Raw genomic sequence first — 27,740 nt, 5'->3', positions numbered from 1 at the left:
CTTGACTAGTATGATTTCACACATACAAGAAGACACATGAATGGTGCATTGAAAATATTTTATTTCTTTTGTGTGTTAATACATAATTAGACATTTATATTTTCATAGAAATAGTATATATGCACTGCCAGCCAAAAGTTTGGACACTTCTCATTCAATGTTTATTCATTTGTATTATTTTCTGCAGTGGAGATTAATACTCAAGATTCACACTTTTTTTGTTTACAATATAACTCTGTATGTATTCTTTTACGGTTTTGATGTCTTCAGTATTCATTTGCAATGTAGAAAATAATCAAATAAAAAACCGTTGAATGAGAAGGTGTGTTCAAACTTTCAACTAGTAGTGTATACACCATGATGTGAACAATAGCAGAGTCATGCTAGCCCTCATGAACAGGTTTTATCCCATGAACATCAAAATGGTTCAACACAGACGTCGTGATCGTACATAAAACACTGACTCCATTATTCTGCTGTAAATCCATGCTTCTTGGTTATTTGCTTTGACATAAAGTACAAATATATACCATAAGTAAACGGCCCTGTTCTTTACTACTCTATGTAGGGCCCTAGGTTGATACTCAAGGTTCTCCCTCACCCAGTCCTCTACAGTACAGGCAGACCAGTTGGGAACGGGACCATTTCAGCCGTATCACAGGCTTCCACTGGAACATGACGAGCAGGAGTTTAGTTTAAGGCTGGGGTTACTGAGAAGCTTGTGGTGTTGTATCGGGACTAATTGCACTACTGGGACATTTCTCATGTTAATCAGACTTAAATCACACAGTTGTATCAGTACTGAGGGCTTAAAACATTCATATAAACATCTTACTTTGGAGATGCCGTAAGAGGGAGCAAGCACCTAATAAAAGTCTCCGGCTGCATAATATTATTCGCTACCAAACTCTCTATGTGGAGAAATGATGGATGACTGATAAGAAATTATTTGTCCAGATCCTCCATGATGCAACCTTTCGTCCTTCTTTTACTGGAATGCATTTTGTAAATATCCAGATTCACTTCATGCCACGGCCAACAGACCTCCCTGTTAACTTTCAAACACCTCATCATGACTGGAATGAATGTGTAGCTTTACCACTGCAAACCCCACCGGATGCAATGATACTCTCTGCCCCTGTGTGTCTGTCACTCACAATTTGATTCCCTCTGATTCTCTGACTCATCTTCCCCCCGTGTGTGTGTGTGTGTGTGTGTGTGTGTGTGTGTGTGTGTGTGTGTGTGTGTGTGTGTGTGTGTGTGTGTGTGTGTGTGTGTGTGTGTGTGTGTGTGTGTGTGTGTGTGTCTCTCTCTCTCCTCCTCTGTCTGTCTTTAGGTCTCTCTCCTAGTCTCAGACTCCGTATTTGCACATGCCTCATTGGATGTTCACCTTGAGCAGCTGTTCAGTCGCCTCCTGCAGCCTCAGATAGACAGAGACTGAGCTATCTGGGCCAGACCTGCCTTCTGCTGCTTCCCTCAATGTGTCAGTTTGGACTGCAGCCAGTCGGAGAATGGACTTGGTTGGATGACTGAGTGTTTAAGTGTGTGCGTGTGTATGCTTAGATTCCACCAGTACAGGAAAATTACTACTTCAGGCTCAGTAGTATCACAGTCACTAAGCACATCTGTACTTTCATCAACCTCTACTTAAGATTAACGCTCAGTGATGCCCATGATGTCTGCCTCCAAGCAGCCAGTTTAACTATAAAGTTCAGTTGTCGTGTGTGTGGCAAGAACAACATTTTTGCTTCCTTTGATCGGTCACAAAAGAAAGTACAGCTATTTTGATTTCCAAAGACTTGAAAGGATTCAGCTGCTAATTAAGATAGCAGTAATTTAAGTCAACAGGCAAAGTCCAACTGAAATAAAACTCCCAATAATGAAAAGATCATCTTCAAAACAAATGAGTTGCTCAAATGGTTAGCGTTGGTGTGATCATCGAACTGAAAAAGCAGATTCAGAGATTTGGTTCTAGTGATATTATGCAGAACATATTGTCTTTTATTGTCCAAACCAATCAGTACTGAGTAGTGCATCTGTCCGGCAGTGTCACATTCAATTCAAGTGGAAGCCACTGTAGCAGTAGCTAGGAGCAGTCAGCCTGACATGTTGCACCAGCTTTGGAAAAATACACCAATTTAGAAGTTATTTCTGCAGGTTGACTTGCAACAGCTTGTGAAATTGTGTCAGTCTCAGGCCTGTTTTCTGTTGCTGTTTTTCTGTTGCCATTTTTCCCAGGTCTAGCTTGCTGGCTAAGCAGGTGATGTCCTCTGTGCTAATCCCACCGATAGAGATCTAATTGATCGACTGTTAATCCAAATCAGGGATGCATGTGGTGATTCACACTTCAGAAGCAAAGGCAGACTGCTAGCCTCCCTCACATCAGACTGGTTTTGATGGCAAAGCACATCTACCAAAGTGTGGACTTTCAGGGAGAACTTGAAAACAAAAGCGGCCGACTTTAAATGAGTGCTATAAATAATCAAGACAAAGGCGTAGATGCAAATGTAGACCTGTATGTTAATTTAGAGTTTTCATGACTACATCTGCACAATAAGAGTCTGTTCCTTGGCCTGTTCTCTTCTTCACAATAGAGGACTAAAAACAAGCCAGAGAATAAGAGCGATTTAAAAATACTTCCCAACCTGCTGACTAGATCCTTTCCCGGCTTTCAGCTGGTCCACCTGTGCAGACGGAGCAGCAACAATCAGTCTAACTCCAGCTTCTAACAGGCTCCCTCAGTCGCCACCAGCTACGCTCCCTTTGGGAAAAGTCTGACATTCGCTTTCACGCCGTCTACTTTGTCGGACATTCTTGCTCTTTAATTCTGCTGGTGCTGGTCATGGTGCCCCACTTCTGTCACCGCCTCAAGTATCATTTGCTTCAGAGGAATTACAGGTCTGCTGTTTCTGTCTCTGTCTGCTTTGGAAAACACTTTATTTGGTATTCTCCGCCTCAGATAATTTCTTTCTACGCTCAGCTTGAGCTATTAGACAAAACAACATTAGAGACACTTCATTATACAGTTGTTCTTTAAGCCTCTCCTTTGTGCACGTTTTGCATCCGTTTGTCTTTTGAGAGACTGCCATGTGAATGAATCTGGAGATTTTTTCCCTTCATCCTACATTAAAGAATAAGTAAAAGCACTGTTTAAAGCCTGCGACCTGTAGTACACCTGTATGTCACATGATGAGAAATTAAAACACAAGGGGGGGAGTGAGGCTATTTTTGGTGATTTTTTTTTTTCCATTTTCAATATTAAGCAATTTAACTTGCTAATTTGCTAAACCTAAAGTGTTCACATTTTTTTTGCACTATCCTTATGCAGACTGCAATAAAAGTGTGAGAGATCATCATTTTAAATTCTTAAAATTATCTCTATTTCCAGCTGGGGTCTGTTGACTGTGATTGATAAACTGATATCTGTTGCTGTCAGATTATATCAGCTTAAGCTGTGAAGTTAATTAAACCAAGCTCAGCTCCATGTGCTGTTAAACTCTGTCTTTAATACTACATGCAGGTGATGAGTGCATACATGATATCATGTTGTAGGTTTATCCTGAAAGTTTTTAACAAAAAGTTCATGATCCAGGTAGAGGACATTAGATAAAGAAACACTGTTCTAGTGTTGAAGTCTAAAGCTTGTTAGTCCAGTTATATTCGTATTAATAAGCAAGATGGAAGACTGTACTGTTTCCCCTTTTAAACCTAACTTTGTTTGGCTGTGTAGCTTGCATACTTGTTCATGTTTTCACAGGACAAAAAGGCTTTTAGGATAAGAACTAACTGATGTGTTTGGCACTATCCCACTGCACCAGCTTCTATTAGCTTGTGTTGCTTCCCCAAATCCAATAAAGTGAAGAACAGAGCTCCGAACAAAAGCCTAAACTCTGATGCTATCCCCTCAGTGGGAAAAGACAACACAGTTGATGTGCTGGTCTGGAACAAGCTTAGAGTCAGATATGTCAACATCTGACACTTACATTAGAGCAGATAAACACGCTTTAGTTTGTTCCTTATACTCTTGCACTTGTTTTTTTAGGCTTGCAAAAGCTGGCAAGATTTAAAAATACTAAGTATTGCCGACTGACTCCACTTCAACACTATATGTCACATTAATGGTGTAAAAGGTGCTGCTTTTTCCTGACCCATCTTATCTCTCCCTATCCTCTTTCATTGATTCTCTCTTCCACCTCCTCCCTCTCGTCTATTTTTCCCCTACTTGTTTACCAGGTAAAATGTCCATCCCAGCAGTCTGAGACGAAAAGGTGATAAATGAGTAGACGAGCGAGGGATAGGCAGTGGGCCGGGGCCGAATAAGAGAGCTGATGCAGAGAGGGAGAAGACGGCTAACGGGAGTCTGCGAGTGGATGTAATGAGAATCAGGGGATAGGGAAGCTGGGGAAGGAAGAGAAGTGAGGACAAGACCGGTGAAGGGGAGAAACGAGGAAGGTTGGAGTGATATATGAGGAAGAGAGCATTGCGACAGAGGGATAGAAACTGAGGTTGAAGTCATAAATGGGAGAATGAAGGTGGATGAGGGTGGCTGGAGACAGAGGAGCAAATAGGACAGCTGATAAAGGAAGGAGAGGGGGAAAAATGGATGGCAGGGTGAGGGTGAGGGTGAGGCGTATTCACAGAACTGATGATTGAGATGGGAGCGTAATGGCCGTCTCTCTCAGCACAGGGCAGTTTAAATGCGCAGGGCTGTGTTTAGATTCAGCAGGAGTGTGTATGTGCAGCCGATTAACAGTCATCTCAACCACAGAGCCATTCAGACATTCACTCATTATCTCTAATAAGGGTGAAACTCTGCTGAGTTCAGCTTCGCAGCATTTTTCTGTCAGACTCCTTGAGTGAACTCAACTGATGAGCGTCAGTATCAGTTGGGGTACTATATATTTGCAACTATGTGGATATCTCAACGTAATTGAACAGGAAGCCCCAAAGAAGGAAAAAACATGAAGCGTTATCTTTAGTTGGATGATGCCGATATGGTCGTTCACCCCCTCACATAAACCCTCGATGAAGTTGTAACTGAATAAGTGGGAAGCATATGCACAGTAGGGTGATTTTCCTCATTTTAAATAATCTATCCATTTGTTTCTTTGTTTGGGAATTAGGCTCATTATTCTACAGCTTCTTTTTGTTAACAAATCCCAAGAAAAGACTAAAACCAACAATCTGTTTCCTAGTCACCCAGAAGCGCTCATTTGCTGTCCATCTGTTCCTGCTGATGACACAAACCTTTAAAAAATGGCACCCACATATCTCCTTTTTTTAAAAATGGTGTGTAATTTCCTAAAACAGCTGGGTAGTGTAGTTTTTAACAGATTTGATGGGGACTATTTTCAGCTGCGGATTAATACACATTTGATGAGTTTATACAGCATCGGTATCCTGAGGAAGTGACTCGGTAGAAATGATAGTGCCCATGTTGGCTGTAATGTAAGAATATGTCACCCAGCGCGACAATGTGGCTCAATGAAGTATTAATAACAGCTTTTAAATAACAATGAAGCTCTGCTGCACAGAGGAATAAGATGCATATCACAGGCTTCGGCTACGCAAACAACATTTGTTAGTAAGATTAATTCAATCGCTGACTTTTGTTTTGTCATGGATTTTTTGAAAGAAACAATTTATATAATCAGTTAGTCACTCTTATATATAATGTCTCACATGGGCAGCTTGACTAATATTACACAAGCCTAAAGGGCAACTGATAACACACCTGAAATATAGAAAGACCTCTTTTGGTTGTTAGAGGCTTGGAATAAATTTGAATTTGAGTACTTTTTCAGACTGTCAGATTTCATTGTGGATCAGGAGACACACAGAAGTGGAATCAACAGAAGACGTCGAGTTGGAGGCGGGTAAATTGCATCTTCACAAACACCCCAAGAAAGTGAAACCATGAGACTAGAGAAGAAGTTGTGGTTGTCTGGAAGTAGATGCCAGCCAAGTCTTCTGTGAAAACATTTCACTATTGAGATCGCAAAGCGTTAATCTGTGACACAGCACCCAAAAAAAAAAACAAGGCAGTATGTAAATCCTGCAACCCCGTGCTTACGAGACGACTGGAACCGTGTCAGCCTTTTACCAGCCTAAAGGCAATGCCAGGAAAGATAGATGACAATCTGCCTCATCAAGAATCTCTTCACCCCTCATCCAAAGAGGTTAACGAATATTAGATCACATTTTAGTTAGCTTTGGTAATATTTACTGTATGTTTCAGGGCACATGTTTCAGTGGTGCAAATTTACGGTTTGCTTGTTCCACATTTGAAAAGTGAAAACTTGACTGAAAAGAAAAGAATCTCATCCATTAGAATGTCTGTATCCTATATCTTCATGTAAGCTTTCATAGTGGTTTACATCTGGATTTTATGCGTTATTTTCCCTCCATTCCATTCTAGCATCATGTCACATATTCGTATCTTAATGATAGCTGCAAAGAGGGACCGCATGTAAAAACAGGTTTCAGCCACAGAGCTGACTTCATCATTTCTGGGCTTCTACTTCCTGGCATCCCCGCTGGTCTAAAGCCAAACCAGCCTAGAAACTCAGCCAAACTTTGCCCACTGTATACATTTCATTAGGAATGGTGCCCTGCCTATCACCATCCTTATTCCCTGCACATCCTGCTGCAGACCACAGACAGCATATGGTGCTGAATATGCAGCGCTGAAGACTAAACCTCAATATGAACCTAAATCTGCTACTTCTCAGCTACACCATTCTTCCAAAAATATTGATTGATTTTAACCTCTGGATTTTAAAAGAACAAATTTTTACATTCGCTCGATTTGGATGAGATTGCCTGGTTAATCCTTAAACTTTGCTTGAATCGTGATCGTATTAATCACTGTTACCCAACTCATGGGAATCAAATATGGGGGGTGCTGTAAAAAATGTGCCAGATTTCATATTAACCTTTCAAAGGAGTTTGCGTAGCAGTTCAGAGAGGAGAGAGAAAAACAGATTTCATCATTTAACTGATGACAAAGAAAGAGTGAGTGAGAGAGAGAAATGCAGGAGACAAAACCCAATGTGCAATACTTCTGACCCAACAATAAAATCATATTGTAATCGAGACTGGGATTGTAAGGGCTCAGGCAATCACAACAGGAGGAGCACCAAACAGCAATGTGCTTATTAGAGAGACACTGACACAGAAAGACAGGGAGAGAGATGAGCTGCTACACAGAGGGCTGTAATAAAGACAGAAAGGAGGTAATGGCAGATGGACAGATAGAAAAAGAGAAAGTCTTTAGTTTAAAACAGAGCTTAACTTGTGTTGCTGTGTGCTGGCTGGTACTTGGACCAGCGATCCTTGTGTGGCAGCCTTCCCTTCTGCCAGCTCCGAACATTTACACAAACCTGAAGTTGACATTCGTGTTTGATGATCCTCTCCCGGGATTCGATGCCGCTGATGAGCAGTAACCATAACGTATGAATCAAGCAGTTCTCGTCAAGAAGAAATCGATCGACAGCCATTTCATGTCTTTGTGTCTGTATTGGCTGCAAGTTGGCTACAGTCCAGTTTTTGGTCACAACAAAAGTGAATGCAGTTTTATCCTCTGCTGCTTCCTGTTTGACACTTTGCAGGCTTTGATTTCACAAGTTCAGGTTTGTGTCTTGTATTTGTAGAGTTCTCCATTGTGTCAAGAAGAGTGTCTGTAATGATTTATCTGTTCTTCAGTTCATTTTCTGAGCATGGCTTTCTGTTGGTCTCAGGGTCTGAAAGAAAAAGCATAATTGCACTTCAAGACAGACAAAGACCACTGACTGTATATAAAAGATAGACAAAGTCTCAGGGTCTGAAAAGTGAAGCCAATGTGGAAGCCCCTTGCACCTGCATTCAGCAGCCAGCAGGGGGCGACTCCTCTGTATGTAAATGAATTCTAATTATATAGACGTATTTTAGTAATGAACCCTACTTTTTCCACGATATGTTGCCTCAGTAAACATTTTGCCACTGAAGCTATGGTCTCAATCACTAATTTCGAACCTTTGTGACAACCGCATGATGCTAATTTTGTAATGCATGGTCCCATTTAAAGGAAAAATACAAGATAAAGTACAGTATCTTTTAGGGCAGGGCTGTCTTGCGATTGACAGGTCACTATTATACATATTATCAGATTCTTCCCTTGTTTGTTGCGTCTGGTTTCAAAAGAGCAAGATGACAAAGGCCAAATTCCAAACTCGAGGCTTCAAAACATTAGCCACAAACCAATGTGTAACATCATGATGGGTACGCCCATCTTTTATATACAGTTGTAGGTTAGGACAGAAAGCAAAAAGGCAAAACTCTACAGTCATGAAAGCATTTGTTTTGTGTTATTTGCACGTTTTTTCTCTTGTTCCAAAATCACCAAACCCTGTCGTCCATAGCTACTGTTGCTACATTTATCAAGCTTTCCATTTCAACACTGTGAAAACTTGCAGTTTACAGTGATAACTGACTCAAAATTCATATTAACTGTTGAAATAATGGGTTCCTGATTTACGACAGTGGCAGACAAAAGCAGCCTCTGTTATCCAGGAAATGTTGATTTTGTCAGCTGAAATGACTAAATGATGTGACTGAAATGACAACTAGCAGATTTTATCAGTTCTAGTCGCTAATTAATCAGTAAATTGCCTGAAAACTCTATCTGCAGCTGACTTACCAAAGTCTTCTGCTGACTCATGTTGAGATAAGAAGTCATATACAGGAGGTACAGCTATCAGACTGAGGTTTAACTTCATGCAAACAAAAAGTTTGCAAACTCAATAGCAGATGATCCACGCAGTACATGGAAGACATGTCAACATGACCCTAAATTCACATCGTCTTTCAACCAGCAGCCCCACAACACACAGAAAGAATGGCAATGGGCTTCAAAGGTTACACTAGATTACCATATTAGACAGTAAGTTGGTTATCAACTTACAGCTTGTGCCGCAGAAGAAAAAATGCAGTGTATTCATTACACTTTTCTTGTATTTTTAGATTTGGTGAAGCTAAATCAAGACACCGCCGTCTAAGCTTTCAAATTATGAAGCATCTTTCTAACTATAGCCGCAGGCAAGTGCACAGTATGTTGAGAAATCCCAAGCTTGACAGGCCTGCCATGCTTCGTTATGGTTTCAGCTACGATTGGACAGTCACTACTCAGAGGAGGGGTTCAGCAAGCGGCCAGTTGCAAATAAATAAATAAATAAGCAAAGAGTCACTTAAACGTCAGATTAGTTCAAGAACATGAAAAGCGTGGTGAAACCCATCTTAATTCATGATGATATGCTTACCTAATTTAAGCTGTTGCAGAACAGCAAGAAAACGGAACAAAGAAAGAAGCAGAGAATTAAAAATAGAACAAAAGAGGTATTTCTGTGAGGTGTGATCTAGGACGAGAGCATTTTGCAGGTGCTAGTCGGTAAGGAGGACGTGTTCCTCACCTGTCCTGAGGTTTGAGGAGTTGGTTATTGCAGAAGGCGGTGCAGGGCTGGTCTTAGACGTTGCTGCGCAGTAACCCCCCCTGTGGGTGCTCAGGAGTACTGCACTCTGAGGAGTTCTTGGCTTTGTCCTTGTTGTTGTTGGGCTCGTTGTCTTTGATGATGTCATACTGGCGACAAAACAGGGCGATCACCCCTGAGACACGAAAAGACACGGTGACTATTTGTTGGAATCGTCAAGATCAGTTATTGGAGCGGCAACCCCGAATTTTTTTTCAGAACATGTCGCATCACGTATGGGTCGATTATGGACGTGTTATTAAAGATTGTCTTCAATGCAAATACCTTTTTTTTTTTTTTACTTTGTTAATATGTCCATATGATGTTTTGTACATGATGGGAGATATAGTAGCAGTACTAAAGTATAAGTAAAATAAGCAGTCAACATCATTTCCATCTTTATTTTCATGTAAAAAAACATTTAAACACGTAACTTGGGTTAAATCAGTGACCAAAGAGCAACTTTAATAGCTTTTGCATTGGCCGTTATTGTATTTTGAGCCATTTCAAATAATTTCAAATGGCAACAGACGAGCTGCTTTAATGATTATGAAGTAAATGTTGATTGCACTGTGTACTGGTTATAGAACAGTAATGCCATCGGCAGCTAGACTGATTCCCTGTAAGCCTCATTTTTACCATGCAGTTCTGTCTGGCCCCGAGCACAAAATCACCTGAGAAAATTTGGCTTGACTAACAACACAAACAAAACGCATCTACAGTGCAAAGCAACTTAAACAGGAAGAGCATAGTGGTTTAGTTTCCCCTAGTTGCTACTGGCAATGGAACTATGTAAACTCTGCCAGGCAAAAGGAAAACAGCCCCATTGTTGAGGAGGCAAAAAAGGCAAACTGGGAAACTGAGGCAAAACTAAAATGAACCTCAATGGAGACAGCTCCAGAACCTGAGAGGTTTCAAAACCAACATTCGGTTGGCATTGTTTCTAAACTCTGTCTTGATTCTCTGTCATTATTTGTGATACAGTTGAAAGCTCAAGAATATGCATGCAAGTGGACCGTAAGTGGAGACTGTTTGGTCAGCTTCTCTTTCAAAGATCAAGAATGAACTCAGCTTTGAATAGTGGCAAAAAAGCTGAGAAAAACTGCCTTGGATTGGAATTGTTTGGCATCAGAAATTTTGCATTCAAGTTACAGTTTAAGTATTCTGAAATTGCATTATTCTCATTTATGTAGTTTGTGCTTTGTTCTCTGTCTCCTTGTTCTTCTCTGCAGGTGTTTCTGCCTCTGGAGCTGCATGAGTCTGATCTGTTACTGATCCCTCCAATCTGTGGAGTGTTTATGCTCTCTTGTTTGTTGTCTGTTTGCTTGTCTCTTCTGTCCTTTTTGCTCTCCCCTTCACCCTCACACAAACCAGTGGAGGCAGATGGCCGCCCTCCCAGAGCCTGGTTCTGCAGGAGGTCTACGGAACTGTTGGCAGAGTGCTTGCTTTAAGGCAATGTTGGGATTTGTTGACTTTCTAAGTATAATTTAGTAGGGTCTAAACACTAGCTTTTAAGTTAGTTAGGTAAGTTTGTGTAATGAATTACATTACCCTTCAAAAGCTTGGGTCACTGACAAATGTTCTTATTCTTGAAAGAAAAGCTTTTTTGTTCAATTAAGATAATGTTAAATTAATTAGAAATACAGTCTGGACATTGTTAATGTTGTAAATGACTATTCTAGCAGGAAACGGCTGATTTTTAATGGAATATCTCCATAAGGGTTCAGAGGAACATTTCCAGCAACCATCACTCCTGTGTTCTAATGCTACATTGTGTTATCTCATGGTGTTGAAAGGATAAGTGATGATTAGAAAACCCTTGTAACATTATGTTAGCACATGAATAAAAGTGTGAGTTTTCATGGAAAACATGAAATTGCCTGGGTGACCTCAAACTTTTGAACGAAAAATGGATGCCCTTGACAGTTATCATGAATGAGGAAATGAGTTATAGAGACCAGACACATTTCTGTATTAAGCTGATAGTATTTGGATCCCAAAATTAATATTCGGATACCATCGTCACAACTGGATATTCCAATATTCGGATCCAGCCCTAGTCTTAACCATAGTATCTAAATCAGTCAGGTAAATTTGAATTCCATGTATTATAGTAGGATTTTATACTTAATATAAAAATTAAGAAAAAGACCCTTAATTAAAGACAGTCAGGTAAATTTATATAATAAATATTACTGTAGGATCTTAAGTAAATCTGTAACAATCTTATTTCTCTATCGGATATTACTTTGCCCTAACGTCTGCTGTTTTATAAGTTTGATATGACTACCTGCGACTTGACTTGACCTGACCAGATTTGAAAAAAAGGGAAGCAATTAAAGCTACCATTCTGTGATGTTTAATTGTGATCCATATTCTTAAATATTTAATTATATTGATTTTCCCCTTTCTAGGCTTAAACACACTGAAATACTGATACAAAGGTACTCATTTCTTTTAACAGCTGGTCGAGGTGATGATACGTGCTCCTGACGTGTCAATACAGCCGATAAAACTGAACTGAGAGAACCGGAGACATGAACGGTGTGAAATGAGCAGATGGAGATAGGAACCTGATGTAGAGATATCTTGCCTTTCAGTCACAGAGATTAAACACATGGCAGAGGAGTTACAGATGTGAAGGCAGATAGAGAACAAGCACGGAGAAAGAGAATAATTCATGACGGTGGCGGAGCGCACGGAGTTTTGAATCTGGGCTCGAACGGGCTTCAGCCTGGACTGTTCTGCTTGTGTCAGCCTCTGCTCATCTGATCACTGCACTACCAAAGGGCAAGATGGGATATCTCGCTGCGATATCCCCCAGCTTACCCCACAGGCCCAATTAAAAGCTGAAAAACACAATTCGCCTCTTTCACATTCAGTTTTTTTTCCCACCATCCTGTCCTCCTTTTGCCTCTTCTCGAGACACGATCGGCTCAGTTTTTCACTCTTTTTCCCTCACTGCTCTCTCTCCAGCTCTCTTTGAATCTCCCCCTGTTTCTCCCCCCAGCCTCTCATCCTCTCATGGGTAATTGGCGAGGGAGATCGAGGCCTCTTACTGTTAGTGCACTGTATATACCGTATACAGTATTTGGGCCTTGTTTGTATCTCATTACACTTGCTGAAGCTGGATAGGAGGGAATATTTATAGCAGTGTGCTGTAAAACAGCACTGAGATGCACAAAGGGGGTAACTGCATCATGAAGTTAATGACTAGGAAACCTAAATAACAAGCAGTCTTACTCGTCTGCGTAGATGGGTCGATAAGTATGTGATGATGAAAAGGAGATCTTGCAATTGGACGCTCTCTGTTTATGTTGAATGTGGACAAATTTTTGAAAAGAAAGCAGTTCACAGAATGTTTCCATCTGCACACAGGTAAACTTTGATGTAAAAGCACATTTTGACAGAAAGTCCTCTGTTACTGAGCAGCAGCTTCTGTCTAAAAGATCTGACCAGGAAGAAAAGGCGGGATTGTTTCTGCATGATGTGCATACTGTGTGCTCTCATTATAATGTGTGAGTCAGAGTTTCTGCAACTGGTAAAAAGTATAACTAAAAGCTGTCAGTTGTTTTTGGAGTTTATGGGAGGAAAGCAGGCACTTCACTGATGCAATGCAAATCCAACAGACTTCAGGCGGCAACTGTGCAAGAATGCATACCTGAGGTTGGTTTATAATGAGTGTTAGGTTCAGCTACCTCAAAAACTGTTCGACAGATAATCATGAAGGACATTCATGGTCCTCAGAGAATGAATCGCACCATCCTTAGTGTTCGTTGACACTTCAGTTTTCATTTACTTCTGGACTGGAGCTTGTTTTTTTTTAGATATTCATGGTGTCCATGATGATGTATTCTAAAAACTTTGGTGACGCCCAGCTACCATTAGGCTGACCTGTAGTTATTTTACATTTCTGTCAGCAACTGCTAAATTAGTTTTTCAGTATATCCAGATGAATCCAAATTTAATGTAGGAAGTCTGAACAGCAAAAATAAAAAAAACCCACATGAAATTAGATTCTTGCAAATTTGATCCGAACCACCTTACATAGTGAAAGATTAACTTCAGTCCAGACAGTCTGGATGCTCAAATTAGATTCCAAACATGACGCACAATGGAAATGTCATATCCAGAGTCGCTGAAGTGCTCCTGCTCCTTTTAGAGGAGTGCTATATGGCCAGCAAAATGGACAGACATCGAAACTAAATTGTCACTTTAGGGCTATGCGCCAGTGCAGGCAAAGCTGGAGGGAATCTACCACAAAACCCATGCAGACAGGCTTTCTAAAAATCTAATTTCCCTGCAGTTTGAGCAAAGCCTAAGATCTCTAAAAGTCTGGTATTAGTTTGGAGTGTCACACTTTCGACAAGGCACAATGCCCTCACTATAAATAACGTGTAAAACATATGGAAACACACAAAACAACAGCTGGTTTAATTCCATATTCAAAATGCTGCATTTCTAATAGCTGTATTACTGATTGTGGGAAGATAACACGTTTTCCGTTTGCACGACTTCATAGAGTTAAAAAATCAAACCACACACTCCAACAGCCTTCACTTTGATCCAGAATGCTTTCATTTAATTTATGTATCTCATGTGAAATCAGTGTTTTGCCTGCCTGCCAGACAAATTTCAGTTTGGGGATAATAATGTTCAAAATTTTTTGCTAAGCTTGATAAATTCAAAAATAAGAAACACATTTTTATTTTCTTTCCTAACACACAGTTCCGTCCATTTTAAGAAACATGCTACTGTACCAGCAGCTTGCCCCTGGTGCAGTTTATTTTCATTTGCTAATGAGTGTACACAAGTGAACGCTGGATCTGCTGTGTTGTGATCATCCAAAATGCACACTGGCCGTCTTTACATCCTCCTGAAAGTCCTGCAGGGAACACAATGCTCATTGCAGAGAGACCAACACCGCTGCCAGTGTGTTTGTCTCTTATTAGGAACTCAGACCAGGAGCTGATTTGCCCCAAAGACTGTGGATTCCTATAAGGTCTGCAGTGATAAATGTGCGTTGCTGAAGAGGAATATTACCTGCCCACATGATGAGCACCACTACAATGATGATGAGTTCTCCGGCCCTCAGCTGGGCAGCCTGACCGACCTCCTCCATCATCACCTCGTCTGGAGAGAGAACACACACACACACACACACACACACACACACATACAGAATCAACAAAATGCCGCTGAGGACACTGCGATTCATTGTCCCTGAGAGCAACTGTGAAATTGCCATCACTCTGAAGCTCTGCAGGGAAAGATAAAAGAATCAAACAGGGTGACAGGAGAAAAGAGAGGCCGACTGGTGTAAATTCTCCACTCTGGCCAGCGTAATTAAAGCTAAGTGAGAGCAGAGGTCCGCAGAGACAGACAGAGCTGGATCCCTACCCAATCCCTCACTGTGTTTCTCTTGCTGATAGCACTCTGGCAGCTGCAGCATAACACCAATCACAGGGTTAAAGGTTTGAACACAGTCCGGACTACAACCTCACTGTTGCCAACAGGACTTGTGCTGCCTCCCACATCCCCCCCTGGTCAAACTGCGGGCCTGCTCCAGCCGAGGCACGCTTCCCCTGGCTCAGCACATTATCGAAAGGGCTTAAAAACCAGAATAAAGATACCACTGTCACTGCTTTGTCTCTGCTTGCATCTTGAGGTGATGTGAATGTCCTCACAGGACGCACACTGGCTGAAATGCACTGTTTTTTAAAAGATACACATTACTATATGTTTTTATTTGCAGAAATTAAAACCTTAATGAAGAATGAGGTAAAACACAGCACTATAACACTCTCCTGATCATAGTGTTGCATTTAATTTCGTCATTACATTTAGAAGTAATAAAGGGAAAATAGAATATTAATTTATTAAACAGGCTATCAAATCAATGTTTTATGGACAACTGACACATTTATTATGACTGGCCTACTCGAGGGGAATCTTCTGACTTGCCTTTCAAATGACTGAAGAATAATGAATACTAAACTTTATAGCAGCTCTCACATACACCACCAGCCCTGTGCATCTGATGCTAACTCTACAAGCTGATGGTCTGCTTTTATTTTGAAATAAGGTCAATACATGTAGATCTCTTTGAAGAGGGAAGTCTGGTCTCTTCAGGACATCGCTTTGTTTGTCTGGATGAGAAGATGCTGTCAATACTTCTCTGGTCAGGCCGGCTCTCACGTCTCTTGTTGCCATGGTGATCCCTCTGAGCTAAAACTGAGGCCTCAGGCTAGATAGAGGAGTAAGGTTTAACTCTAATAATTTTGTAATTCTTCGTTATATGTTACATGTTTCTGTAGTGAAGGTAGACCTCTGGCACCGTAGATGTGAAGTTTTGCGAGATGAGGTCAAGAGACACCAGCAGACCAGAAGATTGCTTGATGGATGTAAAGTCCTACTGTGGACTTGAAGACAACCTCCTGGCAAGAGTAGGTACCATAAGGACCAGGCATCGAGCATGTGGAGACGTATACATTATATCACTTTTTGTATATTCAGGTACATGTTATTAAGGTGAACATCTAGATCAGACTCATTTTAGTTCAGGATCCACATTCAGCCCAATTTGATGTCAAATGGACCAGACCAATAAAATGACAGCATAATAACCTGTAAATAACCACAATGCCAACATTTGTTTTAGTACAAAAAAGTACTAATTATCTTTTTACAAACATCATGAACAACCTGAAATTTCTTAAGAAAACTAAGCAAAATTTCAGCCAGTGAGTGTAAATTGCAAGAACTGGACTTATTTTACAGTCATGCTACTTGTTTGTCAAATACAGCAATTTGCTTTCAGTCTGTGACTCAGAACTTTTGTGTGTGGTGGCAGTGCAGAAATTAAGCAAACTTAGCAGCAATCTACAAAGCAATTTGAAAGTAGCTTCAATCAGGCTTTCATCAAATTATCACATCTTTATCTACCCTTGACTCAAATCTAAGTCTACAAACAAACTCCAATAAACAGCATTTTTATCTACAATTTAGAAATTATATTCCAAAATATTTAATTTCTACGACTTTTTGCTAATGTTAAATTGCTACTATTATATTACTCCTCTCATGTCTGTACTAGTATGTGGTCATAATTGGGATTGATAGTAGATAGCAGTGTGTTTCATTAAGCTAAAGACTCTACTGCAGCTGTACTGAGAAGAACAGCAAGCTGTGGTTTCAATGGGAATCTTCCATACTGGATGCGAATGAATGCAACTGTGAAGCAGCCTGCTGCTGCAGAGCAACACGGCGCTCAGCAGACTGTCAGAGATGAATTAAAGGTTGGAACGTTCCCGACAGTGAGGAGGCTTTGTAATATTTTACTGCTGTAACAGATTGACTGAGAAAACCTGGGATTTTCAGCTCCCTGTATAATGTAATAACCGACATAAAAACATTACACCTCAACTAAAGATTTTACCACATTACAGAGACGTCAGTGCATTCAGATCGCCTGTAATATTTTTACTGTGTTTTCATATGAGCTGCAGTCAGACAGAAAGAAAGATAAACAGACACACTGATGGAAACACAGACAGGCTGCGCGTTGTGTTGTGTTGTGTCTACAAATACCAAATCATGTCGGGCTGATTAATACCTGCTTAGAAGGGGAGGAGAGCAATAAGGGCTGTGAGATTTAATCAGGACAGCTAATGAATGCTTCCACCAACACACACAATTTGCACACAGGGAACTTCCATCAAAGTCAGAGTCCCTCATCATCAAGACAAATTGTTCCACTAAACGCCTGCGTCACATGACCTGACACGTACTGCAACACACAAAAACTTGGATCAGCACCAAGAGCTAAAACCTTGATTTTCTTTGCACAGGAGCCACAATTAGGAGATGGCTCCAAATTTTAGTGTTAAATCTTCATCACCGTGGAAACATTTGTGCATCTAACAATCAAATGTGCATAGAACAGTGTGTTAGAACAATCTGTTCTTCTCTGTTGATGGTACCGAATTTGTGAAAAGGGTTGTTTTCACTTTTGGATCAGTTTCCCCTGCTTGTACTAATCCTCAACTTCCATTAAATCCAAGCCAGATGTACACGTAAATCGCTTACTGTTACTAAGAGAATTCCTCCTGCACAGAGTAGACACCAGAATTTCATGAACTGATTATGAATCACTGCATTAATCTGTCAATTAGCAACCGTCCTCTCAGTCTCAAAACAATGATTGTCCAACTGTGGCATATCAACTTTAACAGGGCACAACATGCCTGTCAGGCTATGGATTTCGCTTCATATCAAAGTTCTGTCCAACAAGTTGTATTAAGAGTGATTTGAGCCATTTTCAGACTTTAAAGGATGTATATTTTCCTTCTGTGTTTTCACTGCTACAAAAGCTGCATATCTGGCTTATTGCGTTATCTACAGTTATTACTGAGCTTTACTTTCAATATTAAGGTACACAATGCCATTAATTGCCGATATTTCTTTGTGGGCGTAAATGCCACAGTAAAATTGGTTATTCATAATATTTAAAAATAAGCTGGGGCGCTCTGGTTAGTCAGTCGGTTTTTAAAATGTACTAAAGCATTGACTATATTATATCTGCATGATAGAGTCCATTGCATATATGCAAAATTTTTAACTGATGGACATCAACACAAACCTAAACCTTATGCTTTGCTTTACATCAGCTGTCATGCAGGTACAAGACCATTTTTACATGGACTTCAATTTAAATGCATCACCTGGAAGCCACTGAACATAGCCATCAATAACTAAACTAGCCAGCTAGCTGCAGGGGAAAAAAATCTGTCTGTAGAAGTGGTCATTTCTGAAAGCGAAATGGGTCACTGCGGACGAAAAGTGATGACTCTGCTTTTGTCTACATGTCTGAAATCAAGACACAGTTGTTCAAAAAATACTAAAAATTTCAAGTGAAAGTTTTGCCCATAATCACAAAAATATCTCTTGATGTACCCGTGAAAAATCCCCAGATTGTTGCTGCAGAAGAAACTAAATGATTTAAGACAGGCAATTCTCCATTGTACATATATCACTCTTCAACACACTTCCCCCTCACAGGACCCTCAAGCTCCCACACCGTGAAGTTTCCAGGGCCTGCATTGCTCCCTAATGTCTCCTGTTTCCTCTCTTATCACCCTGCTGTTGATGAACGTTTAGCATTTGCCGTGTCCCTCTGAAGCAGCTGCTTTTGGCACTGTAACTGGGTCGGACACGATAAAATTGGAAGTACTGCAAGTCGCCCCAGATAACAGCAACGCTCTGCGTTTGAGAGTGAGAACAATACAAATGGTATGGGGAGGTGGGAGGGTTTCTCACAAAGATGGCAATTTGTGTTTTTTATTTGTATTAAACTGTCAAATAACCATTTTCTTTGTCCTGGTGAAGCATAAACAAAACATTACTCCTCTGCTGTGTTATTGTCTGTGCTTAGAAACTGCTAAAATCTATGTTTGCCTGTACAGACATGCATAGATGCCTTTGTGAATCTGCACATGTGCGTGTCAGCAAGGGAAATACATGAATGTTTGTTTCCCTCCTCTGAGCATCACTACATTAATGCATGATTGACTCAGTTGCTGTAGGGTTTCACTAACATCTATACGTTCTTGTATGTATTAAATTTTAATTATCTGCTTATACATGTATGTTTGACGTGTGTGCAGCATGAGTAAAAACTCGTACCGAAGGTGATTGGCTTTTGATTATGCTTTTCATTGAAACATGTCAGATATATGCATAACGTAAAGGGTTTTTGCGCATATAAATGTGCACATAGAACCGAGAGAAATCCTGATCATAGTAGTTTGCATTAATGAGATCTACTGTATGTGAGCAAAGAGAGAAATAGGGGAGAATAACTGCAGCATGTGCTCCAGTGTCTTTCATAGTTAGTAAAAGAAAAAAATGTTTATATTCATTTGTGTTCATAATCAAAATAGTGTGTGATTCTGCCTCACCAGGACTCTTGGATGCCATCTTCTCTGACTCTTTAGGCGTTCTGAATAGCACGGGCTGACTGGGGGGGCTGCTTCCTCCCATGCTAATGCTCTGAACGTGGACGATGTACTCGGTGTCCTCATCCAGGTCCCAAAGTGCACAGGAGCGCGTGGTGGTGTTCACCTCCTGGATGAACCTCAACATTCGTACATCCTTCTTCTGTGGCCGCACACGAAACAGAGAAGCAAAAGATCAGCATCGTAGCAGATGTTGATTGTACATGTCATTTGTTTTCCCCCCAACACACCAAGAATAAAACTCTAGCCCCAAAAATGTTGATATTTCAACATACTACTGGCTTAAAGTATCATCTGCGGTATCACTTACACGAAAACCACAGGTTTAGCTTCACTCTGCTCCCTCATGGCGGTATTTTCCTTCTTGTTAGCAAAAGTTCCCCGAATGCATGCTTTATTACTCCACCAAGGAATAGCAGAGTTATGTGATGATCGGCGTACGTTTGTCTGTCTGTCTGTCTGTGAGCAACATTACTCAAAAACGAACCAATGAATTTGGATGAAATTCTCACCGAAGGTCAGAAATGACACAAGGATCAAGTGATTAGATTTTGACAGTGATGCAGCTTATAGTCTGGATCTACGGGTTTGTTGAATATTTCTGTATCAATGTTATTAGTAGCGGCACGGCGTCACTGTAACTATGACTACAAACGAACACTACATCAGCTGCTTGCTGACGATCACATGACTGCGATCCTATGCCACTGCGGACTTATCGGGACTTATTCATCCGAAGTGATACAAGGAACAATTGATTAAATTGTGGGAGTGTATCGGTGTCGCCACATATTTAGTTCGTGCAATTCGGTATACGTTAATGCATAACACACGCCTGTGCTCAGCGCAAGGCCATTTTGCTTGTGGGTACATCTATATTAGATGGCCACATTCTATGTTGCCATGATCTCTGATCATCAATAAGTAATATACAAATGTATTTCTAAAACAAATGCTGCATTTTTGACAATGCCACATGAGGGAATGAGCAGCCTTGGCAGAGTACTGTGCACTCTGAGTGCTTTTCCAGTTATCATTGTGATTTTTGTCAAAAATTTCTACTATTTTTCAAACTTCTTTTCTTTCTAATGTCTTACTGTTATTGCATAGCCTTGTGAACAGTTACTTAGCATTTACTGCATATACTAAATGTGACAATTAACAACTCTTGAATCTTGAATTCAATGCTGCTTTATGGAGGAAAAGTCCAATTTGTCTGGTTAAGGTCGATATGGTGCAAATGCATGCACGTCTCTCTTGGTTAACAGTTGGGAAAAAAGCTGCAATAAAGCCTCCTGGGCTTTTTTCTACAATGTAATTAAGCCTAAAAAAAAGAGAGTGGCTCTCTGGCCATGTATACTCTGCTAGAAATGTACATTATTATCCAGCTAAGGCTGCTTGCTCAGGTCAATTGGTTTCCTGTTAGATTAAGAGTCAGGCTCCTCAGGGGAACTTTTATTTACCAGGCAATTAAAGAAGGGAATTTATTAAACCTTAAAAACTTCATGGAGACTAAATGCAGATTAGAAAAGCATCTGAAAGTGTATCGATGACAGTTGTATGAACTAATCAAAGCTTTTTCTAGGGCTTTTTGTATATTTTATGGACATCAGTGGTTTCAAAGTCTGACAATGCATTTATTTAGTACAGGTGCTTCTGTTTGCAATGTACTCGATGTACAAACAATCATCAATGAAGCAAAGTTAAAAACCTGGTAATTCTCAGGCAAGTCCTGGAGCCATATAGCGCTTTTCCACTAGCACCTACTCAGCTCGACTCTACTCAGTTTGTAAGGTTTTCTATTAGGACATAATAAGTGGTACCAGGTACTATTTTAGCACCTATTCGACTGGGGTTCCAAGCGAGCTGAGTCAAGCTGATAATGTGACGTTTACAGAGTGCAGTCCACTGATTGGACAGGGAGTGACGACATACGAAAGTGACTCCTTCAAAAAACCCAAACCGGTCATTTTTAAAAACAAAACTGGCAGCAATGATGGTGTGTATTGTTCCTCATGGAACTTGGCAAAATGTATTTATTTTAATAGACCGAGCAGCAGGTATACCATTGCCTCGATGTCCTTTGTTGTGTTACATTTGTGTCGCACACAAATGACGCTAAGGGACTTCCGGGCCGCCATGCTATGTCGACTTCACCCACGATGAGGTGGTACTCAATTGTAATGGAAAACTGAGCGGAGTCGAGTCGAACCGAGTAGGTGATAGTGGATAAGCGCCAATAACGAACATCATTTTTGTGATTTTAAGCGGATTCATGGATGTTATTGGTTGTTCCCTTTTTCAGTCTTGAAAAAGTTTCATTTTTCATCCAACTTCTTCCTCAGTTCTATCTGACTGATGGGAAAATCTTGGTATTTATTGCCACACAGAAATCACACAGCCTAAGCCTCACTATTTACTATAAACCTACACACACAGAGAGACCAATACCAATCTCAAATGGGACTTTATTGGGTCAGCAAAAAGATGTGGATAGAAGGAACTACTGTGGCTGAGAAACACAAACCACCACTGCACTTCAGACCCAGCAACACTCTGAGACAAAAACTGTTTAAACATCCAAACACAAGGTGAACAACACTATGTATGCAGTCCAATGCATTGAGGACAGAACAGACCTATATTTAAGGGGGACTATACAAAACCCCCAAACGTGCATGGCAAACACAGGAGAGCAGCTACTTAAGACAAGAATCTTGACTCTGTAAGATGAGACAGACTGCTTTGAGAATAGCACACATTCACATTCTGAAAACATAGATAGTTTAAGAGAGAAATAAAAGAAGCCATCTGTGTTAAACTGGAATAGCCATCTCTGAAAGGAGGAGGGGGTGCACGACACCACTTGTCAACTACTTATAATGCAGCCCTGAGATCCCTCCAGAGGCAGTTTCACAGCTATTCACACTTCACGGCATATACATAATGGTTTTTAATACCTGGAACTCCCCACAAGCCACTCAGAACTGAGGAAGCTTCTTGGATGAGAGGTGAAGCATGTTCAACAACCAAAAAGTCCAATTGCCTTTTACTGTAGGACACAAAACACACAAAGGTACCTGTTGGGTGATGGCGAATCCGATGACGGGGTCTCCCTCCAAGATTTCCCACGTCACCACGGCAGAGTTGACCTCGAGCTCTCTGATGGTCACATTAAGCGGAGCTGACAGCAAGGTGTCTGACACACACGCACATGTACAGCCAGAGGAAACAAATTACAAGAGACAGGTCATAAATATTCTATCTTTACACCGTGTAATAGATACAATAGATGCCACAGTGTCGACCAGAGCACACGTCTTCCCCCCTCCGTGTTCTCTTGATGCTCTTCCCTGAGATTTTCTCTTCACCTCCCACAAATTAATCTTTCTCTTGTCATTAATACCAGGCCTAATTAACCATGCACAGGCCTCTTGGTGTTTCCCTTGAAAAGCCACCTTTTCTCATCTGTCTTTGTTTTGGTGTTTCTCTCTTTCTCACACACATATTCTCCCATCTTTACCTTCTTCTTTCTTCTTTCTCCCAGGCACACATCTCATTAAAGCGTGACTCATGAGGATATATTTCCTCTGTCATCCTGACAATTGATGTTTGTGCTATAAACCACATCCCAGAATTAACTGTGATGGATTAAATTACAGTCCTGCTGAACTTTTTTCATTTCTTAACTGCAAAGTGAGCACAAAGTGGGATGTGTGTGTGTGTGTGTGTGTGTGGGGTGAGGACTTACAGGGAAAGTGTGTGTGTTTGTGCAACTCAAGGTCTGCTATGATCACAGTCAGAGCTGTATTTCCCATGAGCCTTAGTTGTAAAAGCCACGTCAGAGTCAGACCTTGACATTGTACTGGAACACACACACGACTGCTCCTGTGCAGTCACACACACACATACAGGACGACCACTAAAATGTGCATTTATCTATTCTGTGCTATAATTATAACAGATGAGCAAACTCAGCTGTATTTTATTTAGTTGTTTCCTAAAGTCTCCCCAAACAAAACCATTATTCCACCAGTCTGAAAGGGAAAATGTACATATTGCATAACTTTCCACAGCAGAGTCAACATTGCTGTTTTACCTCCAAGTGTCTTACAGCAGCTATAATCAAGATTGGTATGTTAATAATGGCTCATGTGGGCCACTTGTGTGGTAAAAAAGACTGACTTGGAGCAATGAACACTTCACATTTTCACTCATCTCTGCAGTCAACTAACAGCTCTATGGAGCAAAGCACGTTTCAGCTGCTTGTTTTGGTTTTCTGCCCTGCAACTACTGGCATAAATTAGCAACCTGCAAATGAACATGGTGGAACACTGAGCAGCAAATGAATGTTTCAACTTAAGGTGACAATATACTGAGATTGTTTCTGCTGCCCCAAGTGGCCAAAACACTTTGGGTTTAAAGCAACTGGAGCAAAATAGCAGCAAATAGCAGCAAGTGGCTATTAGGATGATGTTACCCATTATGCATCCCTGTTTGGGTCTCATGTGGGGCCACTGAGGTCTGAAAATTGGGTCCTAAATGGGCGGTCCACGGGAGGCACACATCTGTCATGAAACGATGGTCATGTGCGCAACCCATACAAAGCCCAAAATGGCAGGCATAGTGTTAGATGGACACAAACAGCCCAGTACACTTAATTAAGGCCCACTTTGGACCCACAGTTTACTTACAGGTAGTATGTGGGCCCCTGGACAGTCTACTATTGGCCCATAGCTTGTTTAACAGATGGCACGTGAACCCTTAGAATTTATGAAAGCTTACACTGTAAAGTAACAGAAGCCCATGTCGAGAAATAGCAGAAAGTCAACAACGTCTGTCAGTAACATCAGCTACCTAGTCTACACTGCTAGTACAAAAGTTTGAAAGAATAAGATGCAACCTGGATGTTTTACCTTAAAGTACATTGCAGTGCCTCAACTGCTTCAAGTGAGTGGCTTTAACTTTGGGGTTGTTTTATTGTTTGTGTCTTACTTTTGTCTTATACCTTCAAAACAAATTCAATCTGTTCTTTTTAAGACAGATAGAAAGTTTGATGTTGAATCCAAAATACTCCAGTATTTGAATGTGTCATGGCCTGTTCATTTCAGCATAGCATGCCGTTTCACTCATCTTGTGTCAGCAGAGACAAGACTAAAGAAAAGAATTACCCAGTTAACTGAAAGCCAATAAGACTCAGCATGACAGTGGACGTCTGTGATTGTGGTAGTCATAAATTGATATTGACTTTTGTTCTTTGTTTGAATGATATTTCAGATTTCATATAAAAAGAGACCGTCTGAGCATGTACACAGCAGTGTGAAGTGTTCAGCAGTAGCGCCACTACAAGAAGCAGTGTGGCTAATTTTGCTACCTTTCTGAGTAATGCGGCGATAACAGCGCTGTTTTATGAATGAAACAGCTTTTAGTATCCATCCTATACCCACTTATTCCTGTCGAGGCTTCTTTCACAGATGACCTTGAGTGAGAGGTGGACAACATGTACGCTCACACTAACCTACGGCCAATTTAGAACCACCATTCAACCTACCATGCATCTCTTTAGGCTGGACACACAGAAGGAAGCCGGGACTCTCAGACAACACCAAGCAGGCACAAGGAGCACATTCAAGTTCCACACAGATAGGCCTCAGCCGACCAGCACTCAGAGCTGAAGCATATGAACTCAGAAACCTCCTGCTGTGAGGCGACAGAGCCGACCACTGCACCAACACGGCACACAGCTTTTCAGTGGCAAAGTACTTTCATCTAAGTAGTGTAGAAACGTCCACACAAGATGTATTTTCTTGGCATCTCTGAAGCAACAAGCACAGCAGAGCTTTCAATATAGTCTGAAAGAAAACTACTGGTGTGCTCAGGCTACAGGTGCAAGAACAACTGGCCATATGAAGATACAAACAGGCACCTGACACTTGCTAACAACTGAAATTGAGCTAACTTTAACCTTTTCAGCACTCGCATTGAGCGATGAAGTGCCACCCACTACTGGTTTTGTTCACTGTTTGTTTCACCTGGCCCATTCTGTCTGAAAAATGGAAGAAAAAAAAGTATTCTTGCTGCTCTTAGGTAGTCCTCAGTATTATTTAACCACAACATTAACGCTGTCCATGAACGCTTTAACACTTCAACAGCAGCTTGGCAACAATGCAGCTCGCCACACTCGGCTGTTTTGCAACTTTGCCGCTCATGTTGCGAACATAATGCCACCACCATGCACGGACATGCTTGTCTAACAGAAGCCAATTGAAAGTGACATCACATATCAATCTCTTGTGTGGCCTGTAAACACCTTGCAGCTTGTCAACAGCTACTAGCTAGCTACATTTCTATGGAGGTGACAGCAGTGCAGCGAACCTTCATTTAATGCAGCGTAACTGCTTTCCATGCAGCCTGTCCAACACTGTTCATGTGTAGCCTTATTCATCTATACTTTAAACATTTTTAATGCTACCACATTAATGCTGTGTGTCTGTGTGATCCCATAATGCCACAGTGTTCTTTCCTCTCTCTGTTTACCTGCCAGATTACCTGCAGAAACTGCTGTCGGTCACTTTTTGCAAATTAGAATGTCTCATTGCACCTCAGCAAATATTGAACCCTCAGCCCGAGACTTGTTCAGAGAGCCAAATAATGGCATTACAGGAAGAAGATGTACTCTCTTTTTCTCTCTCTGCCTCGCTTGTCATCTGTTCAATGCTAACACAATCATCGGAATACAGCACACACACAAAAAAAAAAACTAGAGTGTCTCATAGAGTTGGTGGGATTCATATTTTTTAGTGGGTGACAGAACTCTGCCAGTGGCTCACAAGCACTGTGTGTTTGTGGATGCAGAGCGGATGTGTGAGTGTGTTCTCAAGTATGTGCGTGATCCATTGCAATGACTCCCCGTTTGGCTAACTGCTTTCTTACTGTTTGTCTTCCAGCGCTTACACAGACACACAGAAACAATGCAATAGCAGAGAGGGATTCCCATCCATTCTTAAGTCGTCTGCTCTCAGAGAACCAAACGCTGGCTGCAGAATAACAAAATTCCCTCTTAAAACTACATTCATCTCCAGCCTCAGGAAGCCAAATATGAAAACTCTAGAGGCTGAGATTAATCCCACATGATCCTATCGCCAAGATTTGGGCTTTTCAAAGGACTATCTGTCATCTCTCAGCTTATCATCAGGACGCACCGTAGCCTAACCGAGATCTTACGTCTGAGATGAATGTTTTTCTTGAACATAAGCCGCTGCAGGTTAAAAATATGCAATATTATGAACGATAGATGAGGCACCTGCTATCTCCAACATGCATGATATATGGTGATTAGAGCTGTGGTGTATGTAGGGGCTTTGAAAGAGAATAACTCACTTTCATTTCATATGCCTTCGGGACCCTGATGGATGCTGGAGCCCGGCTGCAAATAAAGACTATTTCCCCAACTAAGTGAGGAAATCTATGAATTAAAAAATGCCAGGAAAGAGGGAAAAATGCCAACCACTATTTTCCAGCAGAGAAATTATGTTTGCATATGTCTTGTTTTGGCTGACGAACATCGTATACGACAAAGAAAAGTGGCAGATGCTCATATTTGAGAAGCTGGAACAAGGAAAAATCCACCAGCTGCTCAATTAATCAACTAATGGCCTCAGCTCTGATGCTCCTTTAGTCTTTGGTGGAGTTTTATAATCTTATTTGCTTAAATTAAGCACACATTTTGGTGTTTCCTCCTACAAAAATCCAGAACTTCCTGGAGGCAACAAGAGACTGGTTCATTTCTAGAAAGGTTTCCCAAACTGAGGTGAAAGTCCAAGTCCTGATTCAGTGTGAGAGCCATTTTTGACATTACAAAGCTCATTGTTTCCACCTCGCTGATGTAAATGTTGACGCGCATGCAAGCACATCCATGCGTCCTGTCAGGTGCTTCCCAAAAGGAGAGGATGCGCTTTGATAAAACAACATGCCAAATGCATTCACATGAGACAGCTGCGGTCCAAACACAGTAACACTGAAGGGCAGCATGTGTCTGGTGGCTCATCAACCTGTGGGAGGGGGGGAAACTCACCGGCATGAACGGAGGACAGTGAGAGGAAGCCCAGCAGGAGCAGCAGCAGCACCGCCGCAGACAAGCCTGGTTTCGCCATCCTCCTGCTTCTTCTAGCGAGCCTTCACATCGTGCGCGGCCCATTTATGAGATCGAATTTAACGGCGA

The 27,740-nt window shown here is 41.1% G+C and overlaps 1 protein-coding gene across 1 annotated transcript; it reads right to left on the bottom strand.

The window, feature by feature from the left end:
* Positions 1 to 44: 44 nt before the first annotated feature.
* Positions 45 to 27,718, bottom strand: fndc5b (fibronectin type III domain containing 5b). Its single transcript, XM_022208856.2, has 6 exons — positions 27,594 to 27,718; positions 22,600 to 22,718; positions 19,463 to 19,661; positions 14,547 to 14,636; positions 9,447 to 9,639; positions 45 to 7,742 (listed from the first exon to the last, which is right to left on the bottom strand). Exons 1-5 carry the CDS (start codon positions 27,670 to 27,672, stop codon positions 9,500 to 9,502), a joined length of 627 nt encoding a protein of 208 aa, XP_022064548.1. The 5' UTR covers positions 27,673 to 27,718; the 3' UTR covers positions 45 to 7,742; positions 9,447 to 9,499.
* Between the last annotated feature and the right edge of the window lie 22 nt (positions 27,719 to 27,740).

This window comes from Acanthochromis polyacanthus, chromosome 11 (assembly GCF_021347895.1).
Source record: "Acanthochromis polyacanthus isolate Apoly-LR-REF ecotype Palm Island chromosome 11, KAUST_Apoly_ChrSc, whole genome shotgun sequence".
Classification (NCBI taxonomy): Eukaryota; Metazoa; Chordata; class Actinopteri; family Pomacentridae; genus Acanthochromis; species Acanthochromis polyacanthus.
Note: the sequence above shows the minus strand (reverse complement) of the source record. Positions and strands in the feature narration are given on the sequence as shown.